The sequence below is a fragment of the Miscanthus floridulus genome, chromosome 18, assembly GCF_019320115.1.
Source record: "Miscanthus floridulus cultivar M001 chromosome 18, ASM1932011v1, whole genome shotgun sequence".
In the NCBI taxonomy this organism is placed as follows: domain Eukaryota; kingdom Viridiplantae; phylum Streptophyta; class Magnoliopsida; order Poales; family Poaceae; genus Miscanthus; species Miscanthus floridulus.
Genome location: NC_089597.1, coordinates 918,548 through 945,524, shown reverse-complemented (window position 1 = coordinate 945,524; position 26,977 = coordinate 918,548). Strand labels below are relative to the sequence as shown.

The 26,977-nt window shown below is 45.7% G+C and overlaps 1 protein-coding gene and 1 pseudogene across 1 annotated transcript; one reads left to right on the top strand and one right to left on the bottom strand.

Moving 5' to 3' along the window:
• The first annotated feature begins 285 nt into the window (after positions 1-285).
• On the top strand, positions 286-5,711 carry LOC136520255 (phosphopantothenoylcysteine decarboxylase-like; annotated as a pseudogene).
• A 19,595-nt stretch (positions 5,712-25,306) lies between these two features.
• On the bottom strand, positions 25,307-26,393 carry LOC136521611 (uncharacterized). The gene has a single exon (XM_066515359.1). It carries the CDS (start codon positions 26,099-26,101, stop codon positions 25,754-25,756), a length of 348 nt encoding a protein of 115 aa, XP_066371456.1. The 5' UTR covers positions 26,102-26,393; the 3' UTR covers positions 25,307-25,753.
• Positions 26,394-26,977: the final 584 nt, after the last annotated feature.

The following is a 26,977-nucleotide window of genomic DNA, read 5'->3' as shown; positions in this document are numbered from 1 at the left end:
AACGCAAACGCGACCAGCACCAAAGAGGGAACCCTGCGCACGGCACCACACCGGATCTGCATATATTCGTATCGGCCGACGCCCGTCGGATTGCCAGGTGCGGTGCTGGTGCGGCGCCTGTGCCAGACCCGGATCCCGAGGCTACCCGCCACCCACTGCGCCGCGCCCTTCCCCTCCATGCCACCGCGCCCTACATTGGCCACGCGGGCCCACCCCCGCCGCGTCGGGTCAAACTCCACCACCCCCTCCCTCACCTCACCTCGCCTCACCCTGCCCTCGCCTCAGCTCACGGCCTCACCCATCCACCCACCCACCCGCCTCGCCTCCATCCACAGCGACTACGCCCCTCCCATCTTCGCTCTCTCCGCTCACCTCCACTTCCCCGCCCCCGTCTCCGTCCTTGACACGGGCGCACCGCGCACCCGTCCGCCTCCGACTTCCCCGTGGCCCCGTCCCGATCTGGAGCCGACTCGACCTTGTTCAGGAGGGAGGAGAGCCCAAACCACGGCGGGCGGGAGGGCTCCTTTTAGTTTGCCCCGCCGGAGGGCCAGCCGCCCCATGGGCCGACCGCCTGAGCGCGCTACGTATCAGCTCATCGACCGGCAGAAAGGTACGGGTTTCCCCGTCTCTTTGCTTCTTCTCTAGATAGATCTGGTGAATTCCGCGTAGATCTGGTCTGGATCTCCTCCTCTGTCGGGTACACTGGGTCGGTTTGCTGGTAATTCACTAGTGTCCCGTCGCGTGCGTGCTGTTGAAAAAAAGCCCTTCTTTTCTCGCCGCTTTAGCGTCGGGTGCACGTCGTGAGCGTGCACCGCACACGAGAGCAATTAAGCAAAGCAGGTCCACTCTTTGCTCAACTTTTTATTGCTATTTTGGTATCGCTGTAATTATTAGTAAGATTACAGGGAACATGTTGCTATTTTGGTAACCCCTCTAAAAAATCATAGGCTAGCAATTGTTGGCTATCTAAAGACTGCTAACACTGAACACCCTCTAACTCTACTTAGATGCCTAAAACTTGACTTCAATGATGGAGCTGGTGCATCTCCACTCCTATGAGGATATGACCACTATATGAGCACCTAAGCAACCTCAAACTTGGCTTATGTAAGTTCACACAAGTGAACATAAAATGCTTGATTAGCAGAAATCTCGATTCCATGATTAATTATATAATAAACTTGATGAGCACATGATGCGGTATAAAATAAGTACCTAATCAATGATGATTTGGTCCATCCAGATTCGTTCCCATATCTCATCGTCATTAGCAAATGATTCTACAGCTACACATGCAAGTTAAATATTTGAAAAAAATGAAGGATGCAATATGAAAATACAATTAATTAGTGAGCAAAGATAATTCTTGGGAATAAAACATATCACTTGCTCAATTGGTATGTGAAGTCTAGAATCAACAACAATGTCATCATCATTAAGTAGAACATGAGATTTTCAAGGAGAGGATTGCTAACTTCAACACCTACTACTAATTATATATGGTTGCACCATTTACACTACTAGCTTCTATCCCCATTGCTGATTGTTCTTCGATACCAATTGTCTTGTGTTCATGAACAAAAGGTTGGCTTGATCTTGGTTGTATACTAGGTGAAGAAGAAGGAGAAAAAATTGATCCTAGCCATCTTCCTTCTAAAATTCTAATGTGATGAACCACCTAATTAATTAAGCTAAACTATGCTGTCACCAATGATCGACTCAGTGTAACCTAGTTAACCATGCAGGCCTTGGAAACACACTACTCGTGTGTCCCACTCGCAAATAATTATAAAGGTTAATTATCATACACACTCAGAATCAAATCTTTAACACATGAAAAATATTTATGCTCACAACACAAGTTGTCCAAACATCATAGTCATATTACATGTAGTCGAAGTCTAGCTCTCAAGTAAAATAATTAAGATGCAACATGGGCGCCCATGCACAACCCAGCATTTCTAACAAGGGGTAACCACTATCCCGGCTAGGGGAAGGCTCCTAGGGATATAAGTAGGTACATGTTGGTATAGGCTCACTTGCAACAACTACTTCGTAAACGGTAAAATGGTAAGTATGAAAATGTACTACATATGATTTAAGAAAGGAGAAGCAAGGTAAAGACATAGTACATTTCCATAAAGAGCATTAGAACACGATTTAAAGTGAGCCTATGACTTAGCAAAGCTTTCATTAGATTTAAGCATACAGAAAACATATGTAAGCATGAGGGGCGAGTTTAATCTTATTCAAGCCATCATGTCGATGGCTCTTCACCGTGTAAGAGTGATATTTATCCTTTTTTGGCGAAGTCTGGGAAACATTGCAAAAAGTAGGCTGGGTTGGGTTTGGCAGGCAACACCGGTGAAGTGTTTTTTCGTGACTCGAGACCTCTAGCTCTTTGAGGCGTAGGACTAATCTTTGCATCAACAAATGCCATAAAGTTCGATTTCAAGATGTATTTAAACAGATGATGTCATCGTTGTATAAATTACAGAAACATATGTAAGCATGAGGGGCGAGCTTGATCATATTCAAGCCATCATGTCGATGTCCCTTCACCGTGTAAGAGTGATATTTATCCTTTTTGGGCGAAGTCTGGGAAACATTGCAAAAAGTAGGCTAGGTCGGGTTTGGCAGGCAACACCGGCGAAGCGTTGTTTCGTGACTCGAGACCTCTAGCTCTTTGAGGCGTAGGACTAATCTTTGCATCAACAAATGCCATAAAAGTTCGATTTCAAGATGTATTTAAACAGATGATGTCATCGTCATATAAATCTTTGATCTGTAAATTGTCATTTTTTATTATGAATATATTCTATAATAAATCTAATGATACCATGGTTATTAAAGTGATATAACAAAGGTGACGACTGATTGTCACCTTTGCCGACGCTTTGTCACTCAAAACAAAATGCAAAATGTTTTTTAAAAAAAATAGCAGGGCAGAGCTATGAATGGACTGTAGAGGCCTAGAGGATGTGTAGAGGATGGAGAAAAGGAGGAGGGGGAAAAAAGAAAGGAGGACTTGTAAGAAGTGGGCTAGCCCAGGCGACAAACCAACCAGGCCACCACACAGGACGCAGCCCAATCCCCTTGGCTGTCGCCGCCCTGGCTCTTGCCGCCGCTCCCCTGTCTCGCCTCGTCTGTCGTCTCCAGTCTCCACACTCCAGCGCCGCCGCTCCCCTCTCTCGTCTCCCGCACCACCGCTCTCCTCCTTCCCGTTCTCCAGCACCGCCGTTGCAACTCCGCTCCTCTCCCTCGTGCTTCCCTCTCTCCTTCTCCTCTCTGCTGCTTCCCCTCCCTCCCCGAACCACTCCGCGCCCCGTCAGATCGACCGCGACTTGGCGGCGGCTACTTCTCGACGGGCGGTGCGGCAGCAAGGACAACGCGGCCGCACGGGGGTGCTCCTGCTTCTGCTTCCTCTCCCGCTTGCTGGTGAGAGAAACCTCCCAATCATCTCTCTCGCTCCTGCCGATCCCCCATCGATCTCCAACTTCCTCCCGCTGCCGGTCCTTATGGCGCCCGCCACAAGCGACTTGACGTGATTCAGGCGCCAAAGCAACGTTTATTGGACGCCTCGGCCGTAAGGCGGACGCCATACACATCTAAACCGAGTGAATGCGTTTATTTTCCAAGGATTGAACTCTCATGCCCACCAATTTTGTCCAGACCTGAGATTACCCATAGTCCTAATTTGTTCCTTTTGAACAAAAATTACAGTAGGAGGTCATTTCATAGTTCGTTGCCCCATGGTGTGTAGGGAGTTTAGGCAACTGTGAAATTAATCTGTTACGATCATGTTCTGATATCCTCACGCCTCTACCAATTTGGCAGTCTCATCTTTAAGGTTTGGTCTTGAGGGATAGAAAAACTAACTGGATTTCACTCTGCTGATTTACTATGAACAGATCGGTGCAGTACTGTTCTGTAACTCTATATTTCTGTAGGCATAACCTGTGCTCAAAATCCCTATCAGAAGATGAAGTATTGGATGTATTCTATGAGTAGTCATAGCATAGGCTTGTGGAAATAATACAGTAGTGGTGCTAAAACCCTGGGTCCTTATATTTATGTATAGCCTCTGGTAATTAGATAAGAGGAGACACGAGACAGTATGTGCATGTATTTCTAATTTGCAGGAGGATTCAGATTTTTAAGTTTCACTGAACTCTTCTGCAGAGCAATCACATTGTTTACATTTCTCAAACTGTAAATAAGCAGAGTATAAAGAAAAGCACTTACCATGGAAACTTAGAACACTGGTTTTTCATAGCACTAGCAGCGTCAAGAATTTGGAAGCACATCATTCCTCAGTCTTACAAAAATAAAACTCATGTCCACATGGAATGATGGACAAGTAAATATTTGTTTGCTTATTGGAAATGATTTATTCCCTGTTTTTCTTTCATTTCTCTCCGGATCTTTCATTGTTAATCATGTTTCTCTATACCTTTACAAATCCTCTGGCTTTATCTAATCCTATGTAGCTGAGCGTTTCAAGCAGAGCTGATGGCTACATCAGAGGCAGTACAAGAGAGTTTGGTGATGGACTACTCACAACCTAGTAAGCCTCGGGTCCTCCTTGTTGCTTCAGGAAGTGTAGCCGCTATAAAATTTGAGAACCTTTGTCGAAGTTTCTCTGAGTGGGCAGATGTCTGAGCCGTGGCCACCACATCATCTTTGCACTTTGTTGATAGATCATCTCTACCAAGTGACATCGTTCTTTACACTGATGATGATGAATGGTCTACCTGGAAGAAGATAGGAGATGAAGTTTTACACATTGAGCTGCGGAAATGGGCAGATATTATGGTGATTGCTCCATTATCAGCAAATACCCTGGCTAAGGTACCTTTTTCTCTTTGTGGATAGTGAATTAGTTTCATTTTATACAAAAACTGATGCTAGATTATTCTGTTCAGATCGCCGGTGGGTTATGTGACAACCTCTTGACATGCATCGTGAGAGCGTGGGACTACAGCAAACCGCTCTTTGTTGCCCCAGCTATGAACACATTAATGTGGAACAACCCATTCACAGAGCGTCATCTTCAGACGATCAACCAACTGGGCATAATCTTGATCCCCCCGGTTACCAAAAGGTTGGCTTGCGGCGATTACGGGAATGGTGCAATGGCTGAAACCTCGCAGATCTATACTTCTGTGAGGCTCGCATGCAAGACGCAACCACATGATGCAAGCAGTTCACTTGTGGTTCCTGTCAGTAATAACCGCCCATCTAGCTGATGCAGCGTTTGACCTCTTAATTCTTAAGCTTAGGAAGTTGTTTTATCTTCAGTGTGTATCTTGATTCTTGATGTTAGAAGTGTTGTACCAGATTTTTATTTAACCAGAGTTTTAGTGTGTATTGTGATGAGATTGTGGGGAAAAGGTTGTTGTCACGGCGATAAATTCCTCCCAGCTCAGTAATAATAGTGATGATGAGTCTATTCAGTTTGTAATTGTCAGTGGAAGTACTCTTATGCAGTTATGCAGCTGTATTGTCTTTTAGAATATTGAGATTTGGGGGAAAGGCTGTTGTCACAGAGGTAGCTTCCTCCCTGCCCAGTAATGATAGTGATGATGAGTCTATTTCAGTTTTGTAATTTTCAGTGGAAGTACTCTTATGCAGCTGTATCAACGGTGCTGCAAACTTTTCTACCCTCTTTGATACACCTAGTATATATGTTGGAATGACTATCTTGACCATTTGAATGCTTTATTTACTTTGGATCTGCCATTGATGTGCTCCTGTCGCATCTCCATTCTCAGATTCTTGCCTATCTATTTACTGGTGTCGCTGTCAAAAAATATGGATGCTGTGGATGCATATCTTTTCTACTAATTCTGGTCTTCCGAGCACGACGGTGATATTTCCATGGAGCTAGTGTTACGCGCACGACCCTAATGGCCCTGTTCGGCTTATCTTAAATCTGGCTCTGGCTTGTTCGGCTCACAACATTTCATTCAGAACAGTATTTTTTAGTTAAGTTTCAGCAAGCCGAACGAAGAATCTTTTCATGGAACTGCACATGGCCAAGCAGACGAGTGACGAGACATGAGTACATGACGGCCTACCTGCGCCTTTATTTGCACCCAAGTGAGCGGCGGCGCTGGAGTGTGGAGACTGGAGACGACAGACGAGACAAGACAGGGGAGCGGCGGCAAGAGCCAGGGCGGCGACGGCCGAGGGGATTGGGCTGCGTCCTATGTGGTGGCCTGGTTGGTTTGTCGCCTGGGCTAGCCCACTTCTTACAAGTCCTCCTTTCTTTTTTCCCCTCCTCCTTTTCTCCATCCTCTACACATCCTCTAGGCCTCTACAGTCCATTCATAGCTCTGCCCTGCTATTTTTTTTTAAAAACATTTTGCATTTTGTTTTGAGTGACAAAGCGTCGGCAAAGGTGACAACCAGTCGTCACCTTTGTTATATCACTTTAATAACCATGGTATCATTAGATTTATTATAGAATATATTCATAATAAAAAACGATAATTTACAGATCAAAGATTTATATGACGATGACATCATCTATTTAAATACATCTTGAAATCGAACTTTTATGGCATTTGTTGATGCAAAGATTAGTCCTACGCCTCAAAGAGCTAGAGGTCTCGAGTCACGAAACAACGCTTCGCCGGTGTTGCCTGCCAAACTCGACCTAGCCTACTTTTTGCAATGTTTCCCAGACTTCGCCCAAAAAGGATAAATATCACTCTTACACGGTGAAGAGACATCAACATGATGGCTTGAATATGATTAAGCTAGCCCCTCATGCTTACATATGTTTCTGTAATTTATACAACGATGACATCATCTGTTTAAATACATCTTGAAATCGAACTTTATGGCATTTGTTGATGCAAAGATTAGTCCTACGCCTCAAAGAGCTAGAGGTCTCGAGTCACGAAAAAACACTTCACCGGTGTTGCCTGCCAAACCCGACCTAGCCTACTTTTTGCAATGTTTCCCAGACTTCGCCAAAAAAGGATAAATATCACTCTTACACGGTGAAGAGCCATCGACATGATGGCTTGAATAAGATTAAACTCAACCCTCATGCTTACATATGTTTTCTGTATGCTTAAACCTAATGAAAGCTTTGCTAAGTCATAGGCTCACTTTAAATCGTGTTCTAATGCTCTTTATGGAAATGTACTATGTCTTTACCTTGCTTCTCCTTTCTTAAATCCTATGTAGTACATTTTCATACTTATCATTTTACCGTTTATGAAGTAGTTGTTGCAAGTGAGCCTATACCAACATGTACCTACTTATATCCCTAGGAGCCTTCCCCTAGCTGGGATAGTGGTTACCCCTTGTTAGAAATGCTGGGTTGTGCATGGGCGCCCATGTTGCATCTTAATTATTTTACTTGAGAGCTAGACTTCGACTACATGTAATATGACTATGATGTTTGGACAACTTGTGTTGTGAGCATAAATATTTTTCATGTGTTAAAGATTTGATTCTGAGTGTGTATGATAATTAACCTTTATAATTATTTGCGTGTGGGACACACGAGTAGTGTGTTTCCAAGGCCTACATGGTTAACTAGGTTACACTGAGTCGATCATTGGTGACAGCATAGTTTAGGTATTTTTTAACCACTTTCATGCTCCATCAATTATATAATGGATTTAAATATGAAATCGAGATATCATTTAAACTTATGCATCTATGAGCTTTATTTTGTTATTTATTGTTATTAGTCCCGTTGCGGGCGGTATTTTAACCCGGTGTGGGAGGTATATATATGCTTTGATAGTCAGTGACAGAGCTCGTCAATTGACAGTGGCCCTAGGCATCAAAATTGACGAGCTCCACCACTGACCACTACTGTATTATTTCCACAAGCCTATGCAATGACTACTCACAGAATTGATAGTCAATGTACATAATTTTTTATTGATGGTCAAAGTTGACAGTTCAAACCTAGATGGCCTATATTTACGGCCAGATGAAGTAGATATAATCACAGAGTATCACGTAGCTCTTGTTAGTAGATCTTTACATTAGGATAATATTTAAATCATAATAATTGACTTCGTGGTTCCTATAATGAAAACCATGGTTAAATAAATAAGACAGCGTGGCCAAGGTTTTCTTAGAAGAGCCTCCTTAAGACCTTAACGCTATTGCTTCATAAAGAATTTTCCTTATTATCCCAGTCACAGTGTGAGCCGAGGCCGTTATGCCACCACCAAATTGGTAATTCCCAAAGACCCAAGAATTGTAGCTTTCTTTCCCGAAACCGATAGCGTATTCACAACGGAAACAAAAGCAGATGTTTCCTGTCACTCATATAGTCATATGCATGCCTTCCTTTACTAAAAGAAGATGCTGCATGGTACTGCATCATAAAAGAAGCATCTTCTTCCCAACATGGTATTAGTTTGCACCTTCCAAATTCACAACTATGCTTTTTTTTCTTCTATTCAACGAAACATTATTGAATATACATAAACAGCAAACGAAGCACGGAAGCAGACAATATAGGCAGCAAAAGAACGAACTATTGCTGCTATCAAATGAGCCAGCAAAGGATAAACGTGAGATGCTGCCCTAGTAGCCGTTCTCAAACCGGCGCCCTCAAGGCCTCAAACCCATCAATTGCTTGCAACTCCAGCCTTAATCATACTAATAATTACAGCGATACCAAAATAGCAATAAAAAGTTGAGCAAAGAGTGGACCTGCTTTGCTTAATTGCTCTCGTGGTGCACGCTCACGACGTGCACCCGACGCTAAAGCGGCGAGAAAAGAAGGTTTTTTTTTCAACAGCACGCACGTGACGGGACACTGGTGAATTACCAGCAAACCGACCCAGTGTACCAGACAGAGGAGGAGATCCAGACCAGATCTACGCGGAATTCACCAGATCTATCTAGAGAAGAAGCAAAGAGACAGGGAAACCAGTACCTTTCCGCCGGTCGATGAGCTGATACGTAGCGCGCTCAGGCGGCCGGCCCATGGGGCGTCTGGCCCTCTGGCGGGGCAAACTAAAAGGAGCCCTCCCGCCCGCCGCGGTTCGGGCTCTCCTCCCTCCTGAACAAGGTCGAGTCGGCTCTGGATCGGGACGGGGCCACGGGGAAGTTGGAGGCAGACGGGTGCGCGGTGCGCCCGTGTCAAGGACGGAGACAGGGGCAGGGAAGTGGAGGTGAGCGGAGAGAGCGAAGATGGGAGGGGCGTGGTCGCTGTGGATGGAGGCGAGGCGGGTGGGTGGGTGGATGGGTGAGACCGTGAGCTGAGGCGAGGGCAGGGCGAGGCGAGGTGAGGTGAGGTGAGGGAGGGGGTGGTGGAGTTTGACCCGACGCGGCGAGGGTGGGGCCTGCGCGGACAATGTAGGGCGCGGTGGCGTGGAGGGGAAGGGCGTGGCGCGGTGGGTGGCGGGTAGCCTCGGGATCTGGATCTGCCACGGGCGCCGCACCGGCACCGCACCTGGCAATCCGACGTGCGTCGGTCGATACAAATATATGCAGATCCGGTGTGGTGCCGTGTGCAGGGTTGCCTCTCTGGTGCTGGTCGCATTTGCGTTGGCCGGGCCAGGTTCATGGCCCTCATGGAGTCATGGGCGGCGGCGACTGAGGCCTTGTTTAGTTCCAAAAAGTTTTCCCAAAAAAGTGCTACAGTGGCCATTACATCGAATCTTGCGATACGTGCATAGAGCATTAAATATAGACAAAAAAAAACTAATTACACAGTTTGGTTGGAAATTGCGAGACAAACGTTTTGAGCCTAATTAGTCAATGATTGAACACTAATTGCCAAATAAAAACGAAAGTACTACAGTAGCTAAATTTTCAAAATTTAGCTAACTAAACAAGGCCTGAATTGCGAAGCATGGGTGTAGCGTACAGTTTGGTTGGATTCCCCTCTAAAGTTGCAACTTGCACGTTGCTGTTTCAAGGTCTGCCTGCCTAGGTCAAGTGCGTTTTCAGCCCAAAGAAAAGGCGGTTAAGAGTTTGGCCTTGTTTAGTTCCAAAAAGTTTTTCCAAAAAGGGCTACAGTAATCATCACATCGAATCTTGCGATACGTGTATGGAGCATTAAATGTAGACGAAAAAAAACTAATTGCACAGTTTGGTTGGAAATTGCGAGACGAACGTTTTGAGCTTAATTAGTCCATGATTGAACATTAATTGCCAAATAAAAATTAAAGTGCTACAGTAGCCAAATTTCTAAAATTTGGCCAACTAAACAAGGCCTTTGTGCAGAAATGGTAAAGCCAGCAGGAAAGTGGTTTCCGTTCCAACAGTGCGCTGTTCTGTTGTTACAGATAGAAAGAGTCTATTCATTTATGTATATTTCAGTTGGCCAGCGTGATTTGGCTCAGTAGAAGTGGTAAGTAGCAATGTAGCATTATGTCTATTTAAGTTGACAGAGCTAAGATATACGACGGACACGGAGATGAATTAGAAAATCAATGTTACAGTGGACTTATTTTCTTCGCCTTTCACCTCTAGCATTTTATTTGAAGCTTTCGTAGCTATAATTTTATAGGGGACGCCTAACCGTGTGTTTGGTTTTAGAATGGCAGGAGATGGGCTTGGGCGATTCCTCTCTTTTCGATGTTGTTTGGTTCTAGGACAACTGGGGCGGGACCGTCCCTAAGGGAAATATTTTCCTCAAATACGGGACTCCACTGCCTCCACGAATCAAGCGGACGAGGAGGTCCTCTTCGGCGGATGGGGCGATAGAAGGAGCTCATTGTGGCTAGAGTTCGCGGCAAGCTCCGGTGTGACGGGGTGTCCTCGTCTTCCCTGCGCTCAAGGTTGCAGCTGCCTCGTACGGGCAGCACGGTGCATGGGGAGGGGTTAGGTGGCGCCTTCGACTGAGCTCCAGGTGGTTGTTTTAGCTAAGACCCGAGTGGCACGTTCGAACTCTAGGCATACTGGCGATCGAGCTCTGACGGCGCGACGGAATAGGGAAGGGCTCAAGCGATTTTATGCTAAGTGGCTCTCTAATCTCCCTGACCATTTATTCATTTGATGCTTAGAGCTCCATTATGCATTTCAAACCAAGGCCTCTAATTTCCATCTACGTTTCTTCTCATTTCTGATGTAGTGAACCCTCTAAACCAAGATGGTTACTAACCATTGTAGTCACACTCGCTACTTCCTTCCTAAGTCAAAAAGTTGACACCGTTGGCTACATAAATAGGGGTCTTGAGTGGTCTAAGATAATGATGAAAGGATCAAGATGCCCAAGAGGGGGGGGTGAATTGGGCTAATTCTAAATTTTCTTGCAATAATCAAATCCTACGGTTAGCCCAATTAACCCCTTGTGCCTAGAAAAGTGTTTCTATTAATCTAACGCACAACGGACTTGCAACCTATGTTCCAAACTTACTCTAGCATGGCAATTCTATGAATGTAAAGACAAGTATTGAATTGCTCAAAGTAAATGCTTAAGGTAAATGCTCAAAGTAAAGAGAGAGAGAGAGGAACGCGGCGATATTTTGCCGAGGTATCGGAGAGTCGTCACTCTCCACTAGTCCTTGTTGGAGCACCTACGCAAGGGTGTAGCTCCCCCTTGATCCACGCAAGGATCAAGTGCTCTCTACGGGTTGATTCTTCGACACTCCGTCGCGGCGAATCACCCAAAGCCACTCACAACTTGAGTTGGGTCACCCACAAGCTCTGCCGGGTGATCACCAAGCTCCCAATCACCACCAAGCCGTCTAGGTGATGGCGATCACCAAGAGTAACAAGCACGAACTCTCACTTGACCACTCGAAGCCTAATGAGAAGATGGATGCACACTTGGCTACTCTTGATTCACTAATGAGGCTACTCTCTTAGATTCTCAAATCTCAATCACTTCACTAGGACCTTGCTCTTCTTGGCACTCACAAACGTGTTTCTCAGCTGTTGGAATGAGCAAAAGTAACTCCACACATGAGTGGAGCTTCTATTTATAAGGCAGCCTGAAAAACGAACCGTTATGAGCTTCTGTGGGGTGACCGGACGCTCCGGTCGTATTGACCGGACGCTCCGGTCAATTCAACCCGTGAACCAGTGAAAAAGTGTTGATCGGACACTGGCAGGGTCCGGTCACCACTGACCGGACGCGTCTGGTCGCATTAAACCCTTACTGGACTCGACCGGACGCTGAACCCCTAGGGTCCGGTCAGTACTGACCTGACGCGTCTGGTCGTAGATTCCCTTCTTTGGAACCTTACTAGAGTCAACCGGACGCTACCTTTCAGCGTCCGGTCACTTGACCTCTCTAGCGTCCGGTCGCACCGAATGCAGTCTGTTGATCAAATGAACTGACCGGACCCTGCGGCCAGCGTCCAGTCACACCGGAGCCAGCGTCCGGTCATCATTTGACCCTCCATTCACTTCCAATTCTCGATCATATGTGAATGAAGTTTGCTCCAAAGGATCTTAGGCATTCATAGGAGCTACCTAGAGCTAGTTTTAACAAGTGTGCACCACACCTAACTCACTAGACTCACCTAGGTCAAGCTACCCGTCCATACCCCCCTTAATAGTACGGCCAAAGGAAAAATAAAGTCCTAAACTACTCTAAGTGTCTCTCCAACTCCAATCGACACTTAGAACTAGTCATCCTTAACCTTGTCGTCCATCCTTTGAAAACCGAAATGATTTCCATCGTAGGGGCATGACAACTTTGATTGCCCAATTGATCTCCATTACCATGACCTAACTTAATTGCATCTGCAAAATACACGTTAGTCATAGTAATCTTGTATTGTCATTAATCACCAAAACCCAACTAGGGGCCTAGATGCTTTCAATCTCCCCCTTTTTTGTGATTGATGACAATACCACCTCGAGTATGTAAAAGAGTGAGGTTTTTGACGGGCTTGGTTCATATAAGGTTTTGTTGATAAGAACAAAAGTGTTAGTCAAGCTTATTTGACCCAAGCCAACACAATGTACTCAAAGGATATGAATTAGGCATGAGTACAAGTAACAAAGCTCATTTGCATCGGAGTATAAAAACGGAAGCAAAGGCAAATGAGCATAACACGAGTGATATGACATATAAATAGTGTAAAGTAGAGAGCACACATGTCATCTATCACAATCACGTAGATATCACTATCACATAGATATAATAATATGCATGAAAGTAACACACGAATGCATAAAAGTAATAGTGTATCACACAGATAGAACTCCAAATGTATATAGTATGCTAATAATAGATAACTAGCTCCCCCTAAAAGTCACTCCCCCTGAGTCTACATACTCGATTCCTCTCCCCCTTTGGTGTCAAACACCAAAACCTAAGGGTCGGTCGGCGGGGCTGCAGCGGACGAGCCGGGCGCTAAGGTACGAGGAGCAAGCTGAAACTGGGCGCCATCATCATCTGACCCTGAGCTCTGAACTGACTGACCCTCTATGGCTGGCAATGTCTCTGAAGTGGTCTGGGTCTGAGCTGGGGCAGGTGCTATCTGTGATGCTGCTGGGACGTCTGTCGTAGGATCTGATGAGGCGACAGACGAGGGGAGCCTCTGAGTAGTCACAACGACTGGGGCTGTGGTAGAAGGACCGACAGTATGCATATGAGGCGGTGTAGGCATGCCGGTCAACTCGCTGAAGGATGCTCCAGGACTCCTGGAGACTGACGTGTTAGGCACGAATAGCGAGGGTGACTGCTCCGATGAGAAGCCCGTGTGATATGGTGTGAACTGCGGGGCTACCACTGGTGAGGACAACCACTGGGACACCTAAACTGTAGGTGAAGCAAACTAAGCTGGAGGCTATCCCTGACTCAGAAGCCCGCTGGGCTGTACAACTAGAGTCGTCGAAGTGGTGGTAGGCTGAGCAAGCTGGGGCGAAGGTTGTGGCCGTGGGGCCCCAAGTACTGTCACTACATGCTGCATAAATCCCATAAGCTGCTGCTGCATGAGTAACTGCTACTGATGCATCTACTGCTGCTGCTACTGGAGGAGCTGCTGCTGCCACTAGAACTCGTCCTAATGAGCCTAAAACTGTGTGAAGTTGGTAGCGGTCTCCTGTGCCTGTCGTGCCTGATCCTGCTGCATTCGCTCAAGAATAGCAATTAGAGCGGGGTCTGTCTGTGGTGCAGGTGGAGCTAAGCTAGAACTACTGGCCTCTGCATCGTGTCTGCGTGGAGGCATATGAGGAATCGGCTGGTAGTCATCATCCAAACTATCACTAGACTCGGTCATCTCCTGCTGTGCCTCAAGCTGCTCCTCCTTAGTAGCGGCTATGCCTTTGATGATCTTGTCCTGCTAAGATGCTGACTCTAGAACATCTGGACGACGACTGGGCCGAGCAGGTGCCTGTGGTGTGCTGTGCCTGATCCTTTGTGCCATGTTATATGCTAGAAACTCAGTAGTGGCACCTCTGTATTCTGCAACCATCTCAGGGGTCTGAACCTGCACAGACTAGAGCATCAGGAATGTAATCCAATGGGCATACGGAAGCTGTCTGTGACCCTTGAAGCCCTCAGCTATAGTATCCTCCATCTCTGATAGAAGGAGGTCCCAAATGTCGAACACGGTCTACTGCATCAGGGCATTAAGGAGCCAGAGCTGTAACTGAGTCAGACCCTCTCGGTATCCCAACCTAGGAAGTAGTGTCCTCCTAATAATGGCCTCTAGTACTCGAGCTGTAGGAGTCAGGTCACTGGGGTTCCTCCTCAACCCCTCACCAAAGGGCTCCTTGAAGCAATGGCGCACAAGATCTATAAGGGGCACCAACCCTCGATGAGGGCGCCTAGGAGGCTCTTGCTATCCATAGCATACCTCATGCAATCTGACAGGCTGATCCTGTAGCCTCAGTATTTCCCGGGCCCTGAAACTCATCACACTGTAGTCTCTACCGTTGAATGCAAAGTGTATGAAGTTGTGATGCAGATCAACGCAGAGTGAAGCATAAAACTGCCAAACCCAAGATGGTACATATACTCCTGTTCGGCCAATCAGATCTGTCAGCCTCGACAAATATGACAAGTAGGGGTGGATATGCTCTCCGGCTGCTGCCATAATAGACTCTATACTGCAGACTATCTAAGATCCAAACACTGCCCCACTGTTGAGATAAGCATTATAGAAATCCTCCTGGAGTGGTGTATAGAAACCCTCTGCTGCTCTCTCATCCCTCCTCGAAGGGAACCACACGTCAAACTCAATAAACCTCAGCTGGCGAACCTATCTGGCTGTGGTGGCCCTCAAGTCAAGGTGTACCACTGGAGACGGACCTTGTGGTCTGGGCGGTGGGCATGAACCCCTGCACTGTGTAGCTGGCCTCGGTGGAACTATAGCATTGGTACGACCAGAGCGGCGTAGTTGGGGTGCCGGGTTGGTCTCCTTGGCCTGCTGGCCCTCCTGAGTCTCCTGAGCTGGCTAAGGCTCTGCTGGTGGGGGCTACTGCTGTGGCTCCAGTTGGGACTCCCCCTGACACTGAGGCTCCTCAATAGCCAGACGACGTCCTACCATCATGATAGTCCTAGGTGGACTACCATGAAGACGCTCAATCTCCCTTAGTCTGCCCTGCGCGTCTGGTGCCAGATGATCTGCTATGACAACTCCACTACGGGCACCTCCTCTCTTGGCACGCTCTGTGGCCTCAGTGACTGCTACTGCTCTTGCTGTCTCTGCGTCAGGGTACTTGCGCTTCTTGGATGTCACCTGCTTCGTTGCCTTGCCTTTCGATCCTATAGGCTGGTGAGGCGGGGACCTCCGATCGTCATCTCCTTGACCACCACCAACATTCTTTGTGTGAGCCATCTGATCTGACAAGAAGATGAACTACCACTGACGAAGATCAACTGTCAAACTAACACTCCTGAGGCTTGGCCTCGATCTGTACTCGAGAGCTTGGCTCTGAGTTGTCTGACAACTGCCACAAGAACCTCAATAGCACCGACTCGCTGCACGATAGAATAGATGGATATACGAATAAATACAATATATTTAATAGATGCAAAAACCCTAGGAAGCAAGCAATGTAGGTACGAAATTGAGACGACGGGCTTTCTACCTGATGAATCGTCGATCTGAGAGAAGAAGAGACGTGTCACGCGGGGGAAACCTCAGAACCGGCTAGGGCTAGGGTTGCGAAGAACTGCGATGAACCAGCGGCCCTAGATTATTTGAAATCAGTGATTTCCAATGGATTTAGGTCACAAGCAAGACAAATTCAAAGCAAGGATTAGGCCTTACCAACCAATCGAGGAGGCAAGGGCTAGGGCTTGGATGGCACTGTAGGCGTTATGGTGGTGGCGCACTGTTGCTTGGGCACGGGAGGTACGCGGTGGCTAGGGCGCATGGGGAGGCGTGGTGGCGTGCGAGGCTGGCGTGAGGTGCTCGGCGGCGTGGGCAAGGGAGCTGCTGCGGCGAGCTTGCGGTGGTGCGTGGTCGCGGGAGGCGGAGGAGCTGCAGCAGCGCTGGCTAGGGCTCGACGAGATAAGGGGCAAAGGGGTACGGCCGGATTGGATTAAATAGGTCCCCCAACGCAACAGATAAGGAAACAGAAAAAGAGTCCTAATGCCGCACGAAATCCACTGACCGGACGCTCCGGTGGTAGCGACCGGACGCTACCACCTAGCGTCCGGTCGATTCCAGAGAGGTCCAATTCCTCTGGAATCACGACCGGACACGTCCGGTGGTCCATGACCAGACGCAGGCAGGGTCCGGTCAGTACAGCCTGTTCCTTCTTCAAATGACCGGACGCTAGATCCCTTTCTGATCAGACGCACAAACTCAGTGTCTGGTCACTCCTTTAGCAACAGTTCACCTCCTGTGAACTGACCGAATGCTGGACAGCAGCATCCGATGCAGCGTCCGGTGGTCCTTTTTCAGCATATCTTCAAAGTTCCTTTGCGCTGCATGTTCCCAATCAAGTCCCAACATGAATAAGATCCAAATAAACACCAATTGTGACTCATGTGAGTGACCTCTCTCAAACCCTCATATTTTTCAAAATATTTTGCCTTAGGCTATAATTCTTTTTAAGAAAATAGGCAATAAGAGGGCAAATGGAACAAAATGACAAGACAACATCCATGCATATGCAATACTTTGTAAGTAAATCTAGTTGCTTGTCAAGTTTGATCCAAGGTTAAGATTCTTCACACGCTTTTGGGCGGTTATCATAACCATGTTAGACAAGCCCTATATGCATTGCCATAAATTAAACATGTTGTATATTACAATGAATGCAAGGGACAACACAAGCTCAATTTTTAGTGAAGTTACTAAAATCAAGTACATTGAGCTCATTCCGCAATCTACAAAATGTAGCCTCATCTAGCGGTTTTGTGAAGATATCCGCTAATTGATCTTCGGATCTTACACCTTCTAGTGATATATCATTTTTAGCCACATGATCTCTTAGAAAGTGATGTCGGATATCTATATGCTTGGTGCGAGAGTGTTGAACCAGATTATTTGCAAGTTTTACCGCACTTTCATTGTCGCACAAAAGAGGTACTTTCTCTAGAACTACTCCATAGTCTAGCAAAGTTTGTTTCATGTATAATATTTGTGCACAACAAGCACCCGCGGCAATGTATTCCGCTTCGGCGGTGGACAAAGCCACACTATTTTGTTTCTTGGAGGACCAAGACACAAGTGATCTACCAAGCAAATAGCACCCTCCGGATGTGCTCTTTCTATCAACTTTGCATCCGGCGTAATCCGAATCGGAATAGCCAATTAATTCAAATGAAGCTCCTTTGGGATATCAAAGACCAATGCTTGGTGTGTGCTTAAGATACCTAAAGATTCTTTTTACGGTAATTAAATGTGTTTCCTTAGGGCTAGCTTAAAATCTAGCACACATACACACACTAAACATGATGTCGGGCCTAGATGCGGTTAAATATAACAAGCTACCAATCATAGAACGGTAGAGAGTTTGATCAACCGGGTTACCTCCCTCATCTAGGTCGAGATGTCCATTGGTAGGCATTGGTGTTTTGATTGGCTTACATTCATCCATCTTGAATCTCTTGAGAAGATCTTTTGTGTATTTCTCTTGAGAGATGAAGATGCCATCTTTTATTTGCTTGACTTGAAAACCAAGAAAGAATGTAAGCTCACCGATCATGGACATCTCAAACTCCTTCGACATCAATTCATCAAATTCTTTGCATGATTCTTCATTTGATGATCCAAAGATGATATCATCAACATATACTTAACAAATGAAGATATACCCATCAAGCTTCTTGGTGAATAGTGTGGTGTTGACCATCCCAATGGTGAAGCCCTTCTTAATGAGGAAAATCCCGAAGGCGCTCATACCAAGCTCTTGGGGCTTGCTTAAGCCCATATAGTGCCTTGTACAACCTATAAACATAATTAGGATATCTGGGGTCTTCAAACCCGGGAGGTTGATCAACACAGACTAGTTCATTAATAAAGCCATTTAAAAATGCACTTTTCACATCTATTTGATATAGTTTTATTTCATGATGTGATGCATATGTAAGAAGGATACGAATGGCTTCTAATCTTGCAACCGATGCAAAGGTCTCTCCAAAATCCAAATCTTCAACTTGAGAGAACCCCTTTGCAACTAGTCTTGCCTTGTTCCTCACAACAACACCTTGATTATCTTGCTTGTTGCGGAACACCCACTTTGTTCCAATGACTCTTGCACCTTTTGGTCACTCTTCAAGAGTCCAAACTTCATTGCGAGTGAAGTTGTTCAACTCTTTATGTATGGCATTAATCCAATCTAGATCTTTGAGAGCTTCTTCTACCTTGGTAGGCTCATAGCAAGAGACAAAAGAGTGATAAACAATAAATGAAGTAAGTTTTTGAGATCGAGTCATTACACCCTTTGATGGACTCCCTATGATGAGATCTTGTGGATGATCTTGTAGGAGATGTGTATTTCTTCTATTGACCACTTGAGGAGGAGGTTGTGGAGCATCAACATCTTATGCTTGTACCACCATTTGCTCATGGGAGATATGAGTATCTTTATTTTCTACTCTCCCATCTTTTTCACCATCTTGTGGCACACTTGATGAAGAAGGTTGATCAATGACTTATACATCATCTTCATCATCTTTTGACTTGATGTCTCCCACCGGAATATTCTTCATAGGCTCCCTCAATGGTTCATCACCTACATCATCAAGATTCTCATATGCTCCTTGGGAGCCGTTAGATTCATCAAATTCCACATCATATGTTTCTTCAACCAAGCCGGTGGCATGATTAAATACTCTATATGCTTTGGACTTTGATGAGTAACCAACAAGAAAACCAATATCACAACATCTTTGGAACTTCTCTAGGTGTTGCTGCTTCTTGTAGATGTAGCATTTACAACCAAACACTCTAAAGAAGGAGACGTCCGACTTCTTCCCATTGAGCAACTCATAAGGAGTCTTGCTAAAGAACTTTTGAAGGAATAGGTGGTTGGATGCATAACATGCGGTGTTAATTGCTTCTGCCCATAGAGCTTCAGGGGTGTTGTACTCATCTAGCATTATCCTTGTAAGAGTGATCAAAGTCCAGTTCTTCCTCTCAACTACACCATTTTGTTGAGGAGTATAAGTTGCGGAGACTTCATGCTTGATCCTAACTTCATCACAATAGGCTTTAATGTTTGTGTTGTCAAATTCTTTGCCATTGTCACTTCTTATCTTCTTGAGCTTCACTTCAAATTTATTTTGAGCTCTCTTGGCAAACTTCTTAAAGCAAGATGCAACTTCGGATTTATCATGAAAGAAGAATACCCATGTATACCTTGAATAGTCATCAACAATCACAAGACAATAGAGATTCCCTCCCAAACTCTTGTATATTGTTGGTCCAAATAAATCCATGTGTAGGAGTTCTAGCACTCTTGTGGTTGTCATGAAAGCTTTGGTTGGATGAGTATTTGCAACTTGCTTGCTGGCTTGACATGCACTACAAAGCTTGTCCTTCTCAAACTTCACATCATTTAACCCTCTCACCAAATCATTCTTCATAAGCTTCTTGAGTGAGCTCATCCCAATATGAGCAAGTCTTCTATGCCATAGCCACCCAAGTGTTGTTTTGGTGAATAGGCAAGTCTTCAAATTTGCATCTTCGGAGGTGAAGTCTACTAGATATAAGTTGTTGTATCTAAATCCATTGAATATCACTTGATTGTCATCTACCTTGGATACAACAACCTCCTTCTTAGTGAACAAGCATTGGAAGCCAAGATCACACAATTGTCCAACGGATAGCAAGTTGAAGCTCAATGAAGCAACATAGAGCACATTAGAGATGGAATGATCATTTGATATTGCTACTTTGCCCAATCCTTTAACCTTGCCCTTTGAGTTATCTCCAAATGTTATTTTCTCTTGTCCATCTACCTCTTCATCTAGTGAGGTGAACATACGAGGATCACCGGTCATATGTTGAGTGCAACCACTATCAATAACCCAATAACTTTCACCGATCTTGTAGTTTACCTACACACAAGAGATTCAAGCTTTAGGAATCCAAACTTATTGAGGACCCTTCACCTTCTCAACAAGTGACTTAGCCACCCAAATCTTCTTAGGCCTATTCTTGTTAGGGGGTCCTAAGAACATGACTTTCATCTTTCCACTAGAGTCCTTTCTAAGCATGTAGTGAGCATTAAAGGCAAAGGGTCTAGCATGCTTGGGCAAGGGTTGTGGCGGTGGAGTTTGACACTCATGAGCAAAGTGACCTTCTTGTCCACACTCAAAACATCTCTTTGACTTTGGCTTTGGCTTTGATTGTTGTTGTTGAACTTGAGCCTTCTTCTTCTCTATACTTGCCACATATCCAATGCCACTTCTATCCATCTTCATGATGGTATTCATGAGTAGCTCACTTTGGAGGTGCTTGCCTCTAGCAAACTTGCTCAATCCAATCTTGAGATGCTCTTTCTCCAACTTGAGCTTCTTATTTTTTTCCTTTAGAGCATCATCTTTCTTCTCTTCCTTAGGCTTCTTGTTTTCTTCTTTGAGCTTCTCATTCTCAAGAATCAACTCTTTGTCATGATCAAGAGTTTCTAGCACAATGGTGTTGTGGCTTTTCATTTCTTCAAGATCTTTCATGAGCTTCCCATTTGTGTTCTTGAGCTTGACATATTCATCATAGTCATTGCACTCAACCACTTGCTTGCCTTTGCCACTAGATCCTTGCTCAATGCTCTCATCAATCAAATCATCACATGATGTAGCTATATCAATCTTAACAACATGGTTAGTAGCATCATGTGGCTAATTTGGTAGGAATTCTTGAGCAATGACAAGAGTATCATGATTGATCTTAAGAGTTGTATACTCATCTTTTAGTTTGTTGTGACTAGTGATGAGCTCATTGTGGACCCACTCAAGTTTATCATGTTTATCTTTAAGCTCTTTCTTAGAAGATTTGAACTCCTTGAGTTTGGATGATATAGCATCATTAGTTTCTCTAAGCTCATCATTAGTCTTTTCCAATGTATTGCACTTAGCTAAGAGTGAATCATTTTTAGCATCAAGCTTTTCATTTGTAGCTCTACTCTTTCTAATGATCTTAGTGTATTTTCTTAGTATTTTGATAAGATCATCATATGTAGGTGAATCATCATCATTGCTATCGCTATCATCATCACTAGCTTGCTCATCATCACTACTATCATCATTCTTAGTTACCTTGCGTTCACCCTTGGCCATAAGGCATAGGTGTGTAGAGGATGATGGCGATGGTGGCGGTGAAGATGCAAGATCAATAGCAATGGCGGCCACCTTCTCATTGTCACTATCATCATCGGATGATCCACTTGATGAATCAATGTCTATGAGCCAATAACCGACAATGTAGGCCTTTCCACTCTTCTTCTTTTGGTAGAAGTCCCTCTTTTTGCCATCTCTCTTCTTGTATGGCTTGTTCTTTTTCTTCTCATCTTCATCTTCATTGCTTGAGTCATCTTTCTTGCCCTTGTTCTTGTTCTTGAACTTGTCTTTCTTGGGCTTTGTGCATTGATGAGCTAGATGGCCAAGTTCGCCACAATTGTAGCAATCCATCTCGGAGATTGGCTTTCTTCTTGAGCTAGTGAAGAACTTCTTCTTCTTGCCGTTAAACTTGATGCCACTCTTGTTTAGCTTCTTTAGCTTGGTGGTCTTCTTCACCATGAGAGCAAGACTTTCTTCATCATCTTCTTCATCACTTGAGCTCTCATACTCAAGTCTAGCTTTGCCCTTATCTTGGCTAGCTTTGAATGCTAAGTCCTTCTCTTTCTTCTTTGTAGAGGATGAGCCATCTTGTAGCGTGATGTGCATGTACATCTCATGAGCATTGATCTTTCCCAAGATTTTGTGTCGGTGTAGCGGCGGAAAGATCACCTTGATGTAGCACGGTCATAATGTGCCCATATTTGTCAATGGGGAGGACACTCAAGATCTTCCTCACAACGTCGGATGGTGACATTTGAGTAAGTCTAAGCCCATTGACTTCCTCTACAAGAATATTTAAACGAGAATACATCTCATTAGCACTTTCTTTGGGAAGCATTTCAAATGAATTTAGCTTTTTAATCACAAGATGATAGCGTTCCTCACGCTCACTCTTGGTTCCCTCATGGAGCGCACAAACGTCCGACCATAGTGCATGGGCGTCTTTGTGGTTCGTTACATGGTTGAACACATCTTTGCAAAGACCTCTAAAGATGGTGTTGCGAGCCTTTGCATTCCATTTTTCATAATTAACCTCATCGCCTTGTAGGTTAGTAGCATCCCAAGGTTTTGGGAAGCCTTGTGAGGCGGCTCTAAGAATACCAACGTCTAGAGCTTCTAAGTATGCCTCCATGCGGATTTTCCAATATGGAAAGTCATCTCCCTCAAAGATAGGAGGAGGTTTATCCCCATGAGACATCTTGCTCTAAGCGGTTAAGCTTAAAAACATGAGCACGAGGCTTCGATATCAATTGAAAGGATTAAGATGCCCAAGAGAGGGGGGGTGAATTGGGCTAATTCTAAATTTTCTTGCAATAATCAAATCCTACGGTTAGCCCAATTAACCCCTTGTGCCTAGAAAAGTGTTTCTATTAATCTAACGCACAATGGACTTACAACCTATGTTCCAAACTTACTCTAGCATGACAATTCTATAAATGTAAAGACAAGTATTGAATTGCTCAAAGTAAATGCTCAAGATAAATGCTCAAAGTAAATAGAGAGAGAGGAACGCGGTGATATTTTGCCGAGGTATCGGAGAGTCGCCACTCTCCACTAGTCCTCATTGGAGCACCCGCGCAAGGGTGTAGCTCCCCCTTGATCCGCGCAAGGATCAAGTGCTCTCTTCGGGTTGATTCTTCGGCACTCCATCGTGGTGAATCACCCAAAGCCGCTCACAACTTGAGTTGGGTCACCCACAAGCTCTGCCAGGTGATCACCAAGCTCCCAATCACCACCAAGCCATCTAGGTGATGGCGATCACCAAGAGTAACAAGCATGAACTCTCACTTAACCACTCGAAGCCTAATGAGAAGATGGATGCACACTTGGCTACTCTTGATTCACTAATGAGGCTACTCTCTTGGATTCTTAAATCCCAATCACCTCACTAGGACCTTGCTCTTCTTGGCACTCACAAACGTGTTTCTCAGCTGTTGGAATGAGCAAAAGTAACTCTACACATGAGTGGAGCTTCTATTTATAAGGTAGCCTAAAAACAAACCGTTATGAGCTTCTGCGGGGTGACCGGATGCTCCGGTCGTATTGACCGAACGCTCCGGTTAGTTCAACCCGCGAACCAGTAAAAAAGTGTTGATTGGACGCTGGTAGGGTCCGGTCACCACTGATCGGACGCGTCTGGTCGCATTAAACTCTTACTGGAACCTTACTGGACTCGACCGAACGCTGAACCCCCAGGGTCCAGTCAGTACTGACCGGACGCATCCGGTCGTAGATTCCCTTCTCTGGAACCTTACTGGAGTTGACCGGACGCTGCCTTTCAGCGTCCGGTCAGCATTTGACCCTCCATTCACTTCCAACTCTCGATCATATGTGAATGAAGTTTGCTTCAAAGGATCTTAGGCATTCATAGGAGCTACCTAGAGCTAGTTTTAACAAGTGTGCACCACACCTAACTCACTAGACTCACCTAGGTCAAGCTACCCGTCCATACCCCCCTTAATAGTACGGCCAAAGAAAAAACAAAGTCCTAAACTACTCTAAGTGTCTCTCCAACTCCAATCGACACTTAGAACTAGTCATCCTTAACCTTGTCGTCCATCCTTTGAAAACCAAAACGATTTTCATCGTAGGGGCATGACAACTTTGATTGCCCAATTGATCTCCATTACCATGACCTAACTTAATTGCATCTGCAAAACACACGTTAGTCATAGTAATCTTGTATTGTCATTAATCACCGAAACCCAACTAGGGGCCTAGATGCTTTCAAATGACTACTCCCACCGTCCCACTAAAAGTGTCGTTTTTTGACTTTTAGCCTTCTTATTTGACCGTTCGTCTTATTCAAAAGTTTTGCATAAATATTATTTATCTTGTTATGACTTATTTTATTGTTAGAGATACTTTAATAATAATTTATTTATTTTATTATTTATATAAAATTTTTGAATAAGACAAACGGTCAAACAAGACGTCTAAAAATAATAAAAAAACGACACTTTCAATGAAACGGAGGGAGTATGTATTTAAGGATCAGGTTGACTAGTGACTCATGAGCAGCCCTTTGGGCAACTATGGGTTCACTTCGCCTTAGTGTCGGTCATCGATCTCCACCATGCCTAAGGGATGCCAACTGACTTGCATATGGTGCACTAGGCATCCAAGGCTCCTATTATCAAGCAAGAATATGGAAGATGATGACAGTAATCGAGGCCAATGAAATATGTGCCTATGGTCTTGTAATGGCGCAGTGGTTTTGAGCGAAAGGTTCTATCGGCTTCTTGCTAGAGAGAGCAATATGTTTTTTTCCTTGGAGATGTTACGTGGTGTCATACTTCCCAGTAATCACGAGAGACCTTGTGAAGATCTAACTTTCATCTACAGGTAAATGATGATGGTGTCATGTTCTTCTTGGAGGCATCATCTTGTAGTTTCTATTTCGTTTTGAAGAACAATTCAGTGGCAACGATGTGGCCTAACTTGTGTGGGTAGTTTGTCATCTGTTCTCATGTTTTTAGCTGGGTTTCCTAAATTAACCGAGCTTGCAATGTTTAGTCTCGTTTCTTTTTCTTAAAGATAAGGGCATTGGTCTATGTTACGCTGGAACTTGTGTAGTGGAATCGGACAAACTTCCGTACGCGAAGCTTTGTAATAGCAGCATCCAATCTGACCATCACCAAATTTTGATGCAATAGAAGGTACGAAATATCCTAAACAGCAATGAGCACGTTACATGATAGTTTGCATACATGGATACAATCGAATAAAATACTTCAAGAAGATAACACAGAGTGTTACTCCAGTACAATGTTCTTACAACCTGAATATGCAGAACTAATGGAACGTACAGTCCTTGTCCTGATGTACTTCCAATGAGCGTGATTTGGTGCGTATACTTAATAACTTCATGCTCGATCACACGGAGCGTGATTTGCTCCTCTCTCGAGCAATCATCAATCGATCACGGCACGAATTATTCTCCGGGAATTGAAGGCGACCTACACATGGACTGTACGTACTTCTACCACCACATCACATACCACCGGAGGTTTATTCTTGTGTAGGAGTACTAGTACAATACAACTAATTAATTAATCCACCACCAGCTCAACCAACCAGCTAGTGACCCCAATCATTGCCAGTTTGCCACCAAGCAGCCTCGCGTCATGCGTCGGCTCCATCGGGGCACCCGGGCCCCGCGGCCACCTTCCGGCTCTGTGGTGGTGGCGCAGGCGACGCGGGCGGCGAGTCGACGAGGCAGCGCCGGAGCAGCCGCGCCACGGCCGCCACGAGGTCGTCCTCCGCGGGCGCCCTCCGGAACGCGACGTGGCGGTCGAGCGCCTCGGCCGTGGTGATGGTGCTGCCCTCGCGCCGGATCTCGTCGCCCACCGCCTCGGCGCAGAGCCCGCAGACCCAGCGGCCCAGGTACTCGGCGCGCACCGCCGCGATGTACTCCGGCGTGCACTCCTCCGTGAACCCGCAGCACTCGCACTTGGCCGCCTCCACCTCCATGCGTCTCCTTCACTTTCGTCCTTGCGGCAGCAGCAAGTTTCAGCAGACGCCGTAGAGCTCGATCTCTTAACGCTCCTTCTCCCAGACGGCGTAGGACGACGGGACGGACGGCGCCGCGGCGCGGTAGCTGCTCTCCTCGCTCGGGACGCTTGCGACGACGACGACGATTTCGGCGGCGGATGCTGCCGGTGACATCGCAGGCAGGCGACGTCTCCCTCCTCTAGTCTCCGCACCTCGGCCTGCAGCGCTCGCCGCGCTAGCTAGTTCTTCTCTCCTTCCCCGCCCGCGCTATCTCCTGCTCCAACACCATGTGGTTCCCCAGGTGTATTTATCCACAAACGTCGTGGCAGCCACGGGGCCCGCGCGAAAGCAACGCCGCTATCGACCCGCCCCCACCCGGGCACCCAGACCAGGACACACACCGCACCTCTGCATCCTGACCCCACACGTCGGTGGGCGTGAGTCGGTTGGACTCCCGTGCAGGTCGTGGTCTGCAGGAAGGCGGGGGGCCACGAAAGGGCGGTCCACGTCAGGGCGCCGAGCTGGAGGAGGTGCGCCCACCCTTTCCGAGGCCTCGTTTAGATGCTGAAAAAATTTCAAACTGATGAATAGTACCATTTTCGTCTTATTTAACAAATATTATCTAATCGTAGACCAACTAGGCTCAAAAGATTCATCTCGTGATTTCCAACTAAACTGTGTAATTAGTTATTTTTTTTACCTACATTTAATACTCCATGTAAGCAGCTAAAAATTGATGTGATGGAGAGAGAGTGAAAAAGAATTTTGGTGACATCTAAACAAGGCGCAAGTTTTCATTGCGTGGACCGTGACAGCTGGCGACGGGGCGGGCCTGCGCGGGGAGCGAGTGAGTGG

Coding starts and splice junctions, on each gene's coding strand:
- LOC136521611 (XM_066515359.1), bottom strand. CDS start 26,101: ATGGAGGTGGAGGCGGCCAAGTGCGAGTGCTGCGGGTTCACGGAGGAG.